Below are 13,343 nucleotides of genomic sequence, written 5' to 3'. Positions count from 1 at the left end.
AGAGTAGTAGTTAGCATTATCAAAAGTCATTTGGGATGCCCATTTCTTCTCTATTATAGGAAGGGAGATTTGCCTAATCTTTCACCATTGTTTTTACTAGAGCTTGCTTTGAGCAAGTGAAGGCTGACTCTGTCCTTTTCCTTATTTGTAGACCCTTCCCCGATTTAACGAGAAAGGGGAAGTCTATAAGGCCCAGATAATGAATGTGAGCTGGTCAGCTGATCACAGAATTATTGATGGTGCTACAATGTCACACTTCTCCAATTTGTGGAAATCCTACTTAGAAAACCCAGCTTTTATGCTACTAGATCTGAAATGAAGATTGATAAGACATCCTTGAACTTTCTGAGCTTCAAAAGAAAATGCAGAGCCCAGCTGCGCAGCACATGTTCCTCATTGCAGTTTGTATTGTAAATGATTTGTAACGTATGACTACAGTTCTGAGACACAATATGTATCACTATTCTGTTAGAGATTTTACTGGAAAGGAATAATGGTATAATAGTTCTCCTGGGCATAGTACGCCTTCTTAATATAGTGCTGAGGTCTTTGTGTCAATGGATTGAAACTGGCAGGAACAACAAAATGAATATTACTGAAAGACAGGCCGCCATATACAGTATTTGCCCTATTTCTTTCTTTCTTTTTTAAACTAACTTTTTTTTTAATAAACTTTTTAAAATTTATTTTATTTATTACTTTTGGCTGCATCGGGTCTTAGTTGCGGCATGTGGGATACTCGTTGAGGCATGTGGGATCTTTTGTTGCGGCACGGGATCTTCATTGTGGCATGCGGGCTTCTCTCTAGTTGTGGCGTGCGGGCCCCAGGGCATGTGGGCTCTGTAGTTTGCGGCGCACGGGCTCTAGCTGAGGTACGTGAGCTCAGTAGTTGTGGCTCACAGGCTTAGTTGCCCTGGGCATGTGGAATCTTAGTTACCTGACCAGGGATTGAACCCACATCCCCTGCATTGTAAGGCAGATTCTTTGCCACTGGACCATCAGTGAAGTCTCTAAACTAATTCTTAATGAAACTTTTCAATTATACTTAGTTGGGAAAAGGAATTTATATGCAAAAGTATTTTCTATTTCCCCACAAGAATGCAAATTATTGTATAAAATAAGTGCAATTGTATTTACCTTTTAAGATATCCTGGAGTGTGTTGCTCTGTAGAGATTATCATCTGTAAATATCTTATTTGTATAAATTAATATCTTTTAAAAGGGAAAATTATAAGCTAATCTTAAAAATGCCCAATTATAGTTTTATAGCCAGTAAGGCCACTAAAAGTATTTGTTTAAAGTGGATATACTTTTAGAATTTGGTAATGGTTTAGTGTTTTATTGAGAAAAACTTCACCTTTACAACCTTGCTTCGATGTAAGGAAGGTACTTTAAATGTAGCAACTACTGACATTGTGTTACATTCAGAAGTCCATTGCCTTTTAACTTTTTTTTTTTTACTTTCTTAGTCTTCAGCTAAAAAAATAGGATAGATTAATAAGTTAGGGTCTATTCTATTCTTCATATCCTGAGAAGGAATATGAATAATGGGAGAGAGAAGACTAATGGGTAATTATGGACATTAAAATAAAAACTAAATTTTGCACAGAAATAAAGGTATCCTTGTGATCATTTTGTTAGAGGCCCACTTGAATCAGAAATTCATGTTGTTTCCAATATTGTCTAATTGAATACTGTATGTTCAAGTGAAGTTTTGTGACAGAAAAAGTTGTTTTAATGTCTACTTGATTTTTTTCAAAATGGAAATGATGTATAATTCAGAAAATAATGGATCTAACGAATGTTATTTTTTAAATTCAGATAATATGAAGAGTTGCAAAGAAAATAAAATCAACCATAATCCTACCACTATTAACATTTTGATCAAGGTATCTGTATACATAGCTATTCTTTTTATGAAAATAAGGTTGTGCTGTCTCTACTACTTTATAGTTTGATTTTTTTAGTTTAACATTATGAGTCAATAAACAGCTCCACATTATGATACTTTTACATGGCTGCATAATATTCTATTGTTTGCATTTATCACACATCTAGATGTTAAACATCTACTGTATACTAAGTGTGGTGCTAAGCAGTGGGTACACAATGCCCATCCTCATGGTTCCTGCCTTCATTGGGCTTACAGTCTGGGGAGCGAGACAGATATTTAATAATCATAAAAATAAGAATATAATTAACTTCTAAGTAGGAGAAAACAGGGTGCTATAAGAGCATCTAATAGAAGTTACTGATCCTGTCTGGGAAGATGAGGAGAGGATGTACCATAATTTAACCAATTCCCTGTTGATGGCATTTATAGAATTTTAAGTGAAGAATGACATGATCAGTAAAAATGTCCCCTTCACTTAAGAAATGTGAAAACTAGGAGAACAAGAGCTTTGAAATAAGTATGTAATATGTTCCCCTAAAAGTCCAACATCATTGGCTCAGAATAAACTCTTGAGCTATCTGTTCTATCCCAAATCCCTGCCATTGCCACCTTCTCTTTTGTCTCATCCTTTGAGAATTCAGCAAAGGATTTGCTTTCCATTGTGTGTTGGACCTTTAAGATAAGAGGATCCACTGGGAGGGATGAGGGGGCCAGGAGCACAGCCCTAGTAGCTGATCCACAGGGCTCCACACATCATAGGGTGGGAATTGTTTAGAACAAGGCCGTAGCCGTATTCCTAAAGGTTGAAATTAAAGGGAAGAAGCCGGAAAATTCAAGTCCTTCACTAGTATGTCTGGAGGTTGGAAGGTACTATATGTCCATGGGGGAGAAGCCAAAGTTATTGGCCCCAAATTATTGTTGGGAGCGCCCAACAAGAAAATCAAGGTTCCATTCATTATGTAGGGCATTCCTCTGATTTTGAAAAGGAAGCACAATAGGGAAGGAAGTTTGAAGGACAGAAGCCAGATTGGTATTAATTTCCATTTTAGAGATCAAAGTGTACCAAATCTTGAAACATTCCAAGAAGTGGTTACGTAGGGAAAAGAGAGCCCACAGGCCTGTTTCGGCATTTCCCATGGCTTTCCAAAGTGGGTCCCAAAGATCACTTGATGGATTTCTTTGCTGACCTCTAAGTAAACTACGGTTTGAAAAAGATGATGGAACTCACTCAGCACTACCCTGCAGCCCCGAAGTACAAACCTTTCCTTGAAGTCTTCAGACTTATTTAACATTCACCCTGTAATTGATTAATTAGTTCATTCTGCACATATTTATTACTGAATATATGTATTCAGTTCCAGGCCCTGGGATATACACTGTGGATACAGATGAAGAAGATAGATGAAGTTTCTGACCTCACAGTGAGAACTCTGGCTGGTGACTAAAGCCTTCACCAGAAGTGGGTCTGTGCCAGTAACTTGGAGGAGAGCAGTGCTTCTAGAGTTGAGTTGTATCTCCAGTCAGTTCTTAATGGTGGTTTTGCTCCTTCCCTATAAACTGTCTTTTCTCACTGAGGTTAGATCACTATGTCTCCTTTACACACTAGGCCTGCCTCGTCAATCCTGCCTCACAAACCATACACCTAATAATAAGATAGACTCTGTCCTTTGGTCACACAGACACAGGCCATTCAAGCTCTTCAGGTCATGGTTTGGGTGTTGCTTTTCATGAGGCAAGCAACAATAGGGGACCTACATGAGCCCAGACACTTAGGGAGCAATATGCAGGGGCTGTACCATCTGAGCATAATATTTTCAGAGTGCACATAAAAAAGCTTCTAATTAATGAGTCATCTAGCCTCTATGCTCATGAAATAGTGGTAGAGAGGGAAAAATTGAGTAAAATTTGAGACAATAATTATAATAGCGTCAGGCACCGCTAATGCTTACATATATTAATTCGTTTCGTCTCTCCAGAAACACTGTGAGGTAGGTGCAATGATTAGCCCTATGTGAGGAAACAGAGTTTAAGTACTTAGATGCGTGTGGATTAACATACGCTAAAGAAGTATACAAAGCTAAACTACTATACCTCGCTTCGTGTTCCAAATGCCAGGATTGTCCATGATTTTATGCTGTTTGAGGAACTGGTATTACTGAGCTAAAAGAAAGAGAGTTTTTGTTTGTCTTAGGGGTCTTAGCATTTTGAAATACTCCCCGAAGGCCCTGTGTTCTCCAGGCACCGAAAGGAAGGAGTTTTGGTGTTATGAATTCTCTGCAGCAGTAGTTTATGAGAGAAGCATGATGTCAGTTCACCTCAGAACCGGCTCTACCAACATCCTCCTGTTCTCTTTACTGAGCCAGGCTTTACACACCAGAACCAAACTGTAGAAGAGCTGGCCATTGGGGATTCTCAGAGTACAGGATGCTTCCTTTAGGCATGAGAGTGAAACCTGAAGCTGCCTGCAGTGACTTCCCAGTTGTTCCTGGTGGCCTGTAGTAAAGCATGAAGACGATATCACATGCTTCGAGAGATGATCAAAGGAAAATCCTGAGGCTTCCAGAGGAAAGGATTGGGGTCTCAGTCCTTGCAGACAGTGCCTTATCTTCCCCAGGTACAAGCGCTCAAACACTAGAAAGAGGTAAGCACAGAATTTGGGTTTTAAAAGATCCTCTTATGCCCTTTATTGTCCTAAGCTTCCATCACAATGAATTAGTCCCCATTCCCTGAAAACAACATGCAGTGTATTTCATGTTTCCATGCCTTTGCTGGGCTTGTTTCTGCACTCTGGTTTCCACCAGAAGAAAATCCAGAACAAAAGTCACTTCCTTTTTTAGACCTCCTCTGACTGTGCCTCCCTACGTTTGAATCAATATTTATTTTTCCTCTATCTCTCCTGCTTTGTCCACACCTCCAACAGGACTCATGCAGTGATGTAGCTGGATGAGTATGTCTTCACTGCTGGCCTGTGAACCCGCTCAGTAGCCCCAGCTCAACTGACTGGTACTCAGTATGTGCTGGTTGACTTCAAAAGAAATCTATGCCCTGGATCTGATTACGTTTTTTAATGAAGTCCTCATGTAGCATTGAAGCATTGCCAATGACCCAGAAAAGTATAATGTGAAGCAACCATGGCCATGAGGCCGCTCTTGTATCTGTGGAATGACTCTGAATGGCTATGCTTGCTACAAGGAAAAGTATCTAGAGGAAAAGGAATCTGTTCAAACCTCCTTATAATTGGTAAGACATTTGTTTTAAATTTTGAACAAAAGACAGTTATATTTTCTATGTGTTGTGTATATTTCATAGTTCATTGTAATTCCTCAGTTAATCAGAATGTTTAGTGCTTTCAAGCTCATTTTAGATTTTATAGAACTTGGATCATTATTTTGCTTTTTAAAATGTTTACAAATGTTTCATTTATGCCACTACATCATGTGATTAAGCAAAGCAATGACTTATCTGAGGCCAAGCAGGAAACAACACAGCCAAATTCTCCAATGTTATTTATATGGAAAAACAATACCCACCTTACAGTTGCATTTACTATGCCAAAAAAGTAGAAACTACTTAATTTTTTGACTTACTGATTTATTGATTTATGCCCTGCCACTTTCAGAAAGAATTCCAGAAAGCAACTGTGTCCATAGTCATATTCACCACATTTGAACAGTATAACTATCATTGTTGTATTGTTGTTTATAGCTACCTTTACATAATTTTTTTATAAATAAAGTTTTATTGGAACATGGTCCCACACATCCTTTTATTTTTTTTATTTTTTTATTTTTTTGGTATGTGGGCCTCTCACTGTTGTGGCCTCTCCCGTTGCGGAGCACAGGCTCTGGATGCACAGGCTCAGCGGCCATGTGCTGTGCATGGCCTTGGGCCCAGCTGCTCTGCGGCATGTGGGATCTTCCCGAACCGGGGCAAGAACCCATATCCCCTGCATCGGCAGGCGGACTCTCAACCACTGCACCACCAGGGAAGCCCCATTTTTTTTTTTTTTTTTAATGCTCTATGGAGTTGGGGTGTTTGGGGGGTTCTTTGTTTTTTTATTTTTTGGTTGTGTTGGGTCTTCGTTGCTGTGCACGGGCTTTCTCTGGTTGTGGAGAGCGGGGGCTACTCTTCGTTGCGGTGCTTGGGCTTCTTATTGCGGTGGCTTCTCTTGTGGCGGAGCACAGGCTTTAGGCGTGTGTGCTTCAGTAGTTGTGGCTCGCGGGCTCTAGGCACGCAGGCTTCAGTAGTTGTGGCGCACGGGCTTAGTTGCTCGGTGGCATGTGGTATCTTCCCGGACCAGGGCCTGAACCCGTGTCCCCTGCATTGGCAGGCGGATTCTTAACTACTGAGCCACCAGGGAATTCCACATTTTAAATTAAGCATCTCAGGACTTCTCTGGTGGTGCAGTGGTTAACAATCCGCCTGCCAATGCAGGGGACACGGGTTCAGGCCCTGGTCCGGGAAGATACCACATGCCACCGAGCAACTAAGCCCGTGCGCCACAACTACTGAAGCCTGCGTGCCTAGAGCCCGTGCTCCGCAACAAGAGAAGCCACCACAATGAGAAGCCTGCGCACCACAACAAAAAGCAGCCCCTGCTCGCCGCAACTAGAGAAAGCCCATACACAGCAACGAAGACCCAACGCAGCCAAAGACAAACAAACTAAAAAAAAAAAAAGAGAGAGGGAATCTTAAGTTGAGTCTTGATTTTTCTCTGTTTCTCCAGAGACACATAGACAGCACCAAGTCAGTTGTCTTCATCCCACTTCCTAGTTCTGCCTTTTTGCATCCCAGCCTTGCCAAAACTGAATTCTAGTTCCTCTGGTCGATGAAAACTTATTCAGATAATTTATATGTCCTTGGTAACCATCAGAAACCTAACTTGGCATCCACAGAATTTCTGTGAATGGGTCTCCCAGGGCATCCAACCCTGGGAAATCTACTCAGGGGACGTTCTGAGTCCCTCCTGACTCAGTTCCTTCTCTGATACTCTTGCTCAGGTTTTAGGAAGTAATTCTCTAGTCATCTTCTCTCTCTTTTTTTCTTTTCTCTCTCTCTTTTTTTAACATCTTTATTGGAGTATAATTGCTTTAGAGTGTTGTGTTAATTTCTGCTGTATAACAAAGTGAATCAGCTATATGTATACGTATATCCCCATATACCCACCCGCTTGCATCTCCCTCCCACCCTCCTTATCCCACCCCTCTAGGTGGTCGCAAAGCACCAAGCTGATCTCCCTGTGCCATGCAGCTGCTTCCCACTAGCTATCTATTTTACATTTGGTAGTGTATATATGTCCATGCTACTCTCTTTGTCCCAGCTTATCCTTTCCCCTGTCCGTGTCCTCAGGTCCATTCTCCACATCTGTGCCTTTATTCCTGTCCTGCTACTAGGTTCATTAGAACCTTTTTTTTTTTTTTTTTAGATTCCGTATATATGTGTTAGCATACGGTATTTGTTTTTCTCTTTCTGACTTACTTCACTCTGTATGACACACTCTAAGTCCATCCACCTCACTACAAATAACTCAATTTCATTTCTTTTTATGGCTGAGTAATATTCCACTGCATATACCTGCCACATCTTCTTTATCCATTCAATTGTCGAAAGACACTTAGGTTACTTCCATATCCTGACTATTGTAAATAGAGCTGCAATGAACATTTTGGTACATGACTCTTTTTGAATTATGGTTTTCTCAGGGTATATGCCCAGTAGTGGGACTGCTGGGTCATATGGCAGTTCCATTTTTAGTTTTTTAAGGAACCTCCATACTGTTCTCCATAGTGGCTGCACCAATCTACATTCCCGCCAGCAGTGCAAGAGGGTTCCCCCTTCTCCACACCCTCTCCAGCATTTACTGTTTGTAAATTTTTTGATGATGGCCATTCTGACCAGTGTGAGGTGATACCCCACTGTAGTTTTGATTCATATTTCTCTAATGACTAGTGATGCCGAGCATCCCCTCATGTGTCTGCTGGCAATCTATATCCTCTTTGGAGAAACGTCTATTCATTTCCTCTGTCCATCTTTAGATTGGGTTGTTTGTTTTTTTGATACTGAGCTGCATGAGCTGCTTGTATATTTTGGAGATTAATCCTTTGTCAGTTGCTTCGTTTACAAATATTATCTCCCATTCTGAGGGCTGTCTTTTCATCTTTTCTATGGTTGCTTTTGCTGTGCAAAAGCTTTTAAGTTTCATTAGGTCCCATTTGTTTATTTTTGTTTTCATTTCCATTACTCTAGGAGGTGGGTCAAAAAGGATCTTGCACTGATTTATGTCATAGAGTGTTCTGCCTATGTTTTCCTCTAAGAATTTTATACTGTCTGGCCCTACATTTAGGTCTTTAATCCATTTTGAGTTTATTTCTGTTAGGAAGTGTTCTAATTTCATTCTTTTACATGTAGCTGTCCAGTTTTCCCAGCACCACTCATTGAAGAGACTCTCCTCTCTCCATTGTATACTCTTGCCTCCTTTATCAAAGATAAAGTGACCATAGGTGCATGGGTTTATCTCTGGGCCCTCTATCCTACTCCACCAATCTATATTTCTTCATGCCAGCACCACACTGTCTTGATTACTGTAGCTTTGTATTATAGTCTGAAGTCTGGGAGCCTGATTCCTCCAGCTCCGTTTTTCTTTCTCAAGATGGCTTTGGATATTCAGAGTCTTTTGTGTTTCCATACAAATTGTGCAATTTTTTGTTCTAGTTCTGTGAAAAATGCCATTGGTAGCTTGATAGGGATTGCATTGAATGTGTAGATTGCTTTGGGTAGTAGAGTCATTTCACAATGTTGATTCTGCCAATCCAAGAACATAGTATATCTCTCCATCTGTTTGTATCATCTTTAATTTCTTTCATCTGTGTCTTATAGTTTTCTGCATACAGGTCTTTTGTCTCCTTAGGTAGGTTTATTCCTAGGTATTTTATTCTTTTTGTTGCAATGGTAAATGGGAGTGTTTCCTTAATTTGCTTTTCAGATTTTTCATCATTATTGTATAGGAATTCAAGAGATTTCTTTGCATTAATTTTGTATCCTGCTACTCTACCAAATTCATTGAATAGCTCTAGTAGTTTTCTGGTAGCATCTTTAGGATTCTGTATGTATAGTATCATGTCATCTGCAAACAGTGACAGCTTTACTTCTTCTTTTCCGATTTGGATTCCTTTTATTTCTTTTTCTTCTCTGACTGCTGTGGCTAAAACTTCCAAAACTATGTTGAATAATAGTGGTGAGAGTGGGCAACCTTGTCTTGTTCCTGATCTTAGAAGAAATGGTTTCAGTTTTTCACCATTGAGAACGATGTTGGCTGTAGGTTTGTCATATGTGGCCTTTATTATGTTGAGGTGGGTTATCTCTATGCCTACTTTCTGGAGAGTTTTTATCATAAATGGGTGTTGAATTTTGTCAAAGCTTTCTCTGCATCTATTGAGATGATCATATGGTTTTTCTCCTTCAGTTTGTTAATATGGTTTATCACATTGATTTGCGTATATTGAAGAATCCTTGCATTCCTGGGATAAACCCCACTTGATCATGGTGTATGATCCTTTTAATGTGCTATTGGAATCTGTTTGCTAGTATTTTGTTGAGGATTTTTGCATCTGTGATCATCAGAGACATTGGCTGTAGCTTTCTTTTTTTGTGTCATCTTTGTCTGGTTTGGTATCTGGGTAATGGTGGCCTCGTAGAATGAGTTTGGGAGTGTTCCTCCCTCTGCTATGTTTTGGAAGAGTTTGAGAAGGATATGTGTTAGCTCTTCTCTAAATGTTTGATAGAATTCACTTGTGAAGCCATCTTGTCCTGAGCTTTTGTTTGTTGGAAGATTTTTAATCACAATTTCAATTTCAGTGCTTGTAATTGGTCTGTTTATATTTTCTGTTTCTTCCTAGTTCAGTCTCGGAAGGTTGTGCTTTTCTAAGAAGGTGTCCATTTCTTCCAGGTTGTCCATTTTGTTGGCATAGAGTTGCTTGTAGTAATCTCTCATGATCCTTTGTATTTCTGCAGTGTCAGTTGTTACTTCTTTTTCATTTCTAATTCTGTTGATTTGAGTCTTTTCCCTTTTTTCCTTGATGGGTCTGGCTAATGGTTTATCAATTTTGTTTATCTTCTCAAAGACCAGCATTTAGTTGTATTGATCTTTGCTACTGTTTCTTTCATTTCTTTTTCATTTATTCCTGATCTGATCTTTATGATTTCTTTCCTTCTTCTGACTTTGGGGTTTTTTTTTTTTTTTGTTCTTCTTTCTCTAATTACTTTAGGTGTAAGGTTAGGTTGTTTGTTTGAGATTTTTCTTGTTCCTTGAAGTAAGTTGTATGGCTATAAACATCCCTCTTAGAACTACTTTTGGATCATCATGTTTTCATTGTTATTTGTTTCTGGGTATTTTTTAATTTCCTCTTTGATTTCTTCAGTGATCTCTTGGTTATTTAGTTGCGTATTGTTTAGCCTCCATGTGTTTGTATCTTTTACAGTTTTTTCCCTGTAATTGATATCTAGTCTCATAGCGTTGTGGCCGGAAAAGATACTTGATACGATTTCAATTTTCTTAAATTTACCAAGGCTAGATTTGTGACCCAAGATAGGGTCTATCCTGGAAAATATTCCATGAGCACTTGAGAAGAAAGTGTATTCTGCTGTTTTGGGATGGAATGTCCTATAAATATCAGTCCAAACAGTATAAGTCCATCTTGTTTAATGTGTCATTTAAAGCTTGTGTTTATTTATTTTCATTTTGGTTGATTTGTACATTGGTGAAAGTGGGGTGTTAAAGTCCCCTACTATTTTTTTTTTTTTTTTTTTTTGCAGTAAGCGGGCCTCTCACTGTTGTGGCCTCTCTGTTGCGGAGCACAGGCTCCGGACGTGCAGGCTCAGCGGCCATGGCTCACGGGCCCAGCCGCTCCGTGGCATGTGGAATCTTCCCGGACCGGGGCACGAACCTGTGTCCCCTGCATCTGCAGGCGGACTCTCAACCACTGCACCACCAGGGAAGCCCAGTCCCCTACTATTATTGTGTTACTGTCGATTTCCCCTTCTATGGCTGTTAGCATCCACCCCATGCATTGAGGTGCTACTATGTTGGGTGAACAAATATCTACAATTGTTATATCTTCTTCTTGGATTGATCCCCTGATCACCGTATAGTGTCCTTCCTCATCTCTTGTAACAGTCCCTATTTTAAAGTCTATTCTGTCTGATATGAGAATTGCTACTCCAGCTTTTTTTGTTGTTGTTGTTTTTGTTTTAGTTTTTTTGCGGTATGCAGGCCTCTCACTGTTGTGGCCTCTCCCGTTGTGGAGCACAGGCTCTGGACGTGCAGGCTCAGCGGCCATGGCTCACAGGCCTAGCCGCTCCGTGGCATGTGGGAATCTTCCCGGACTGGGGCACGAACCCGTGTCCCCTGCATCGGCAGGCGGACTCTCAACCACTGTGCCACCAGGGAAGCCCTCCAACTTTCTTTCGATTTCCACTTGCATGGAATATCTTTTTCCATCCCCTCACTCTCAGTCGGAATGTGTCCCTAGGTCTGAAGTGGGTCTCTTGTAGACAGCGTATGTATGGGTCTTATTTTTGCATCCACCCAGCCAGTCTGTGTCCCTTGGTGGAGCATCTAATCCGTCTACATTTAAGGTAATCATTGATATGTATGTTCCTATTACCATTTTCCTAATTGTTTTGGGTTTGTTATTGTAGGTCTTTTACTTCTCTTGTGTTTCCTGCCTAGAGAAGCTCCCCCAGCATTTTTTGTAAAGCTGGTTTGGTGAACCCTCTTAACTTTTGCTTATCTGTAAAGGTTTTAATTTCTCCATTGAATCTGAATGAGATCCTTGCTGGGTAGAGCAATCCTGGTTGTAGGTTTCTGCCCCGCCCCCCACACCCACACCCACAACACTTTAAATATGACCTGCCACTCCCTTCTGGCCTTTAGAGTTTCTGCCAAAAAATCAGCTTTTAAACTTCTGGGGATTCCCGTGAATGTTACCTGGTGCCCTTCCGTTGCTGCTTTCAATATTCTTTCTTTGTATTTAATTTTTGACAGTTTGGTAAGTATGTGTCTCGCATGTTTCTCCCTGGGTTTATCCTGTATGGTACTCTCTGCGCTTCCTGGACTTGACCAACCGTCTCCTTTCCCATGTTAGGGAAGTTTTTGACTCCAGTCTCTTCAAATATTTCCTCAGACCGTTTCTTCCTCTCTTCTTCCTCTGGGACCCCTATAATTCGAATGTTGGTGCGTTTAATGTTGTCCCAGAGGTCTCTGAGACTGTCCTCAACCCTTTTCACTCTTCCTTCTTCATTCTGCTCCCTGGCAGTTATTTCCACCATTTTATCCTCCAGCTCACTCATCCGGTCTTCTGCCTCAGCTATGCTGTCATTGATTCCCTCTACAGCATTTTTCATTTCAGTAATTGTGTTGTTCATCAATTTGTTTGCTTCTCAGTTCCTCTAGATCCTTGTCAGATGTTTCTTGTATTTTCTCCATTGTCCCTCCAGGACCAAGGATAATCTTTACTATCATTTCTCTGAATTCTTTTTCAGGCAGGTTGCCCATTTCGTCTTCATTCACCTGGTCTTGTAGGTTTTACCTTGCTCCTTCATCCATAACCAATGTTTTTGTCATTTCTTTTTTTTTTTTGATGGGTGGTACTGGCTTACTGGTTGTTTGGCCTGAGACGTCCAGCACTGGACTTTGCAGGCAGTTGGGTAGAGCTGGGGCTTGGTGCTGAGATGAGGACTTCCCAGAGGCCTCACTCCGATTGATATTCCCTGGGGTCTGAGGTTCTCTGTTAGTCCAGCAGTTTGGACTCAGAACTTCCACCACAGGAGCTCGGGCCCGACCTCTGGCCTGGGAACCAAGATCCCACAAGTTTCGTGGCTCGTGGCATGGTTAAAAAAAAAAAAAAAAAGGAAGAAAAAAAGGAGCAGTATGATATCAAAGAATAAAAAACAAAATAAAATTAGAAAGATAAAAAATATATTAGGAAAAATAAAACTATAATGGAAACAATTGCAACAAGGTAAAACAAAACCGCCGCAGAAAAAAGAAAGAAAAAGCCTTGGCTATGAGGGCGGAGTTTAGGCGGGGGTAGAACTTAGGTAGGGCCGGGGTTTAGGGTGGGGTGGGACCTAGGCTGGTGGGGGTGTGATGTTTGAGCATGGGGCGGGGCCTAGGCTCAGGACCCACGCAGCAGGGAAAGGCCCTGGGGGCGGAGCCTAGGCTGGGCACGTTCAAGCGTGTGGCGGGGCCTCTGCTTAGGACCTGCACAGAAGGGGAGAGGCAGCGCGTGGAAAGGGAGGCCTGTGGAGCGTGGAGTTCCCGAGTTTGCAGGTAGGGCCCTGAGGGTGTGTGGGTGGGGTTTAGGCCCAGCGTGTTGGAGAGAGTCTCAGAGGTAGGGCCCTGGGTGAGGATGTAGGGGCAGGGCTTGAGCTCTGCACCGCAGGAGGGAGG

The 13,343-nt window shown here is 41.2% G+C and overlaps 1 protein-coding gene across 1 annotated transcript in view; it reads left to right on the top strand.

Annotated features, from left to right (window-relative positions):
• Positions 1 to 319, top strand: part of DBT (dihydrolipoamide branched chain transacylase E2) — a 42,324-nt gene extending 42,005 nt beyond the window's left edge. Inside the window, exon 11 of the mRNA XM_065885446.1 lies at positions 152 to 319. Coding sequence (XP_065741518.1) covers positions 152 to 319 — 168 coding nt within the window. The remainder of the gene's footprint in view (positions 1 to 151) is intronic.
• Positions 320 to 13,343: the final 13,024 nt, after the last annotated feature.

The sequence above is a fragment of the Phocoena phocoena genome, chromosome 1, assembly GCF_963924675.1.
Source record: "Phocoena phocoena chromosome 1, mPhoPho1.1, whole genome shotgun sequence".
In the NCBI taxonomy this organism is placed as follows: Eukaryota; Metazoa; Chordata; class Mammalia; order Artiodactyla; family Phocoenidae; genus Phocoena; species Phocoena phocoena.
Note: the sequence above shows the minus strand (reverse complement) of the source record. Positions and strands in the feature narration are given on the sequence as shown.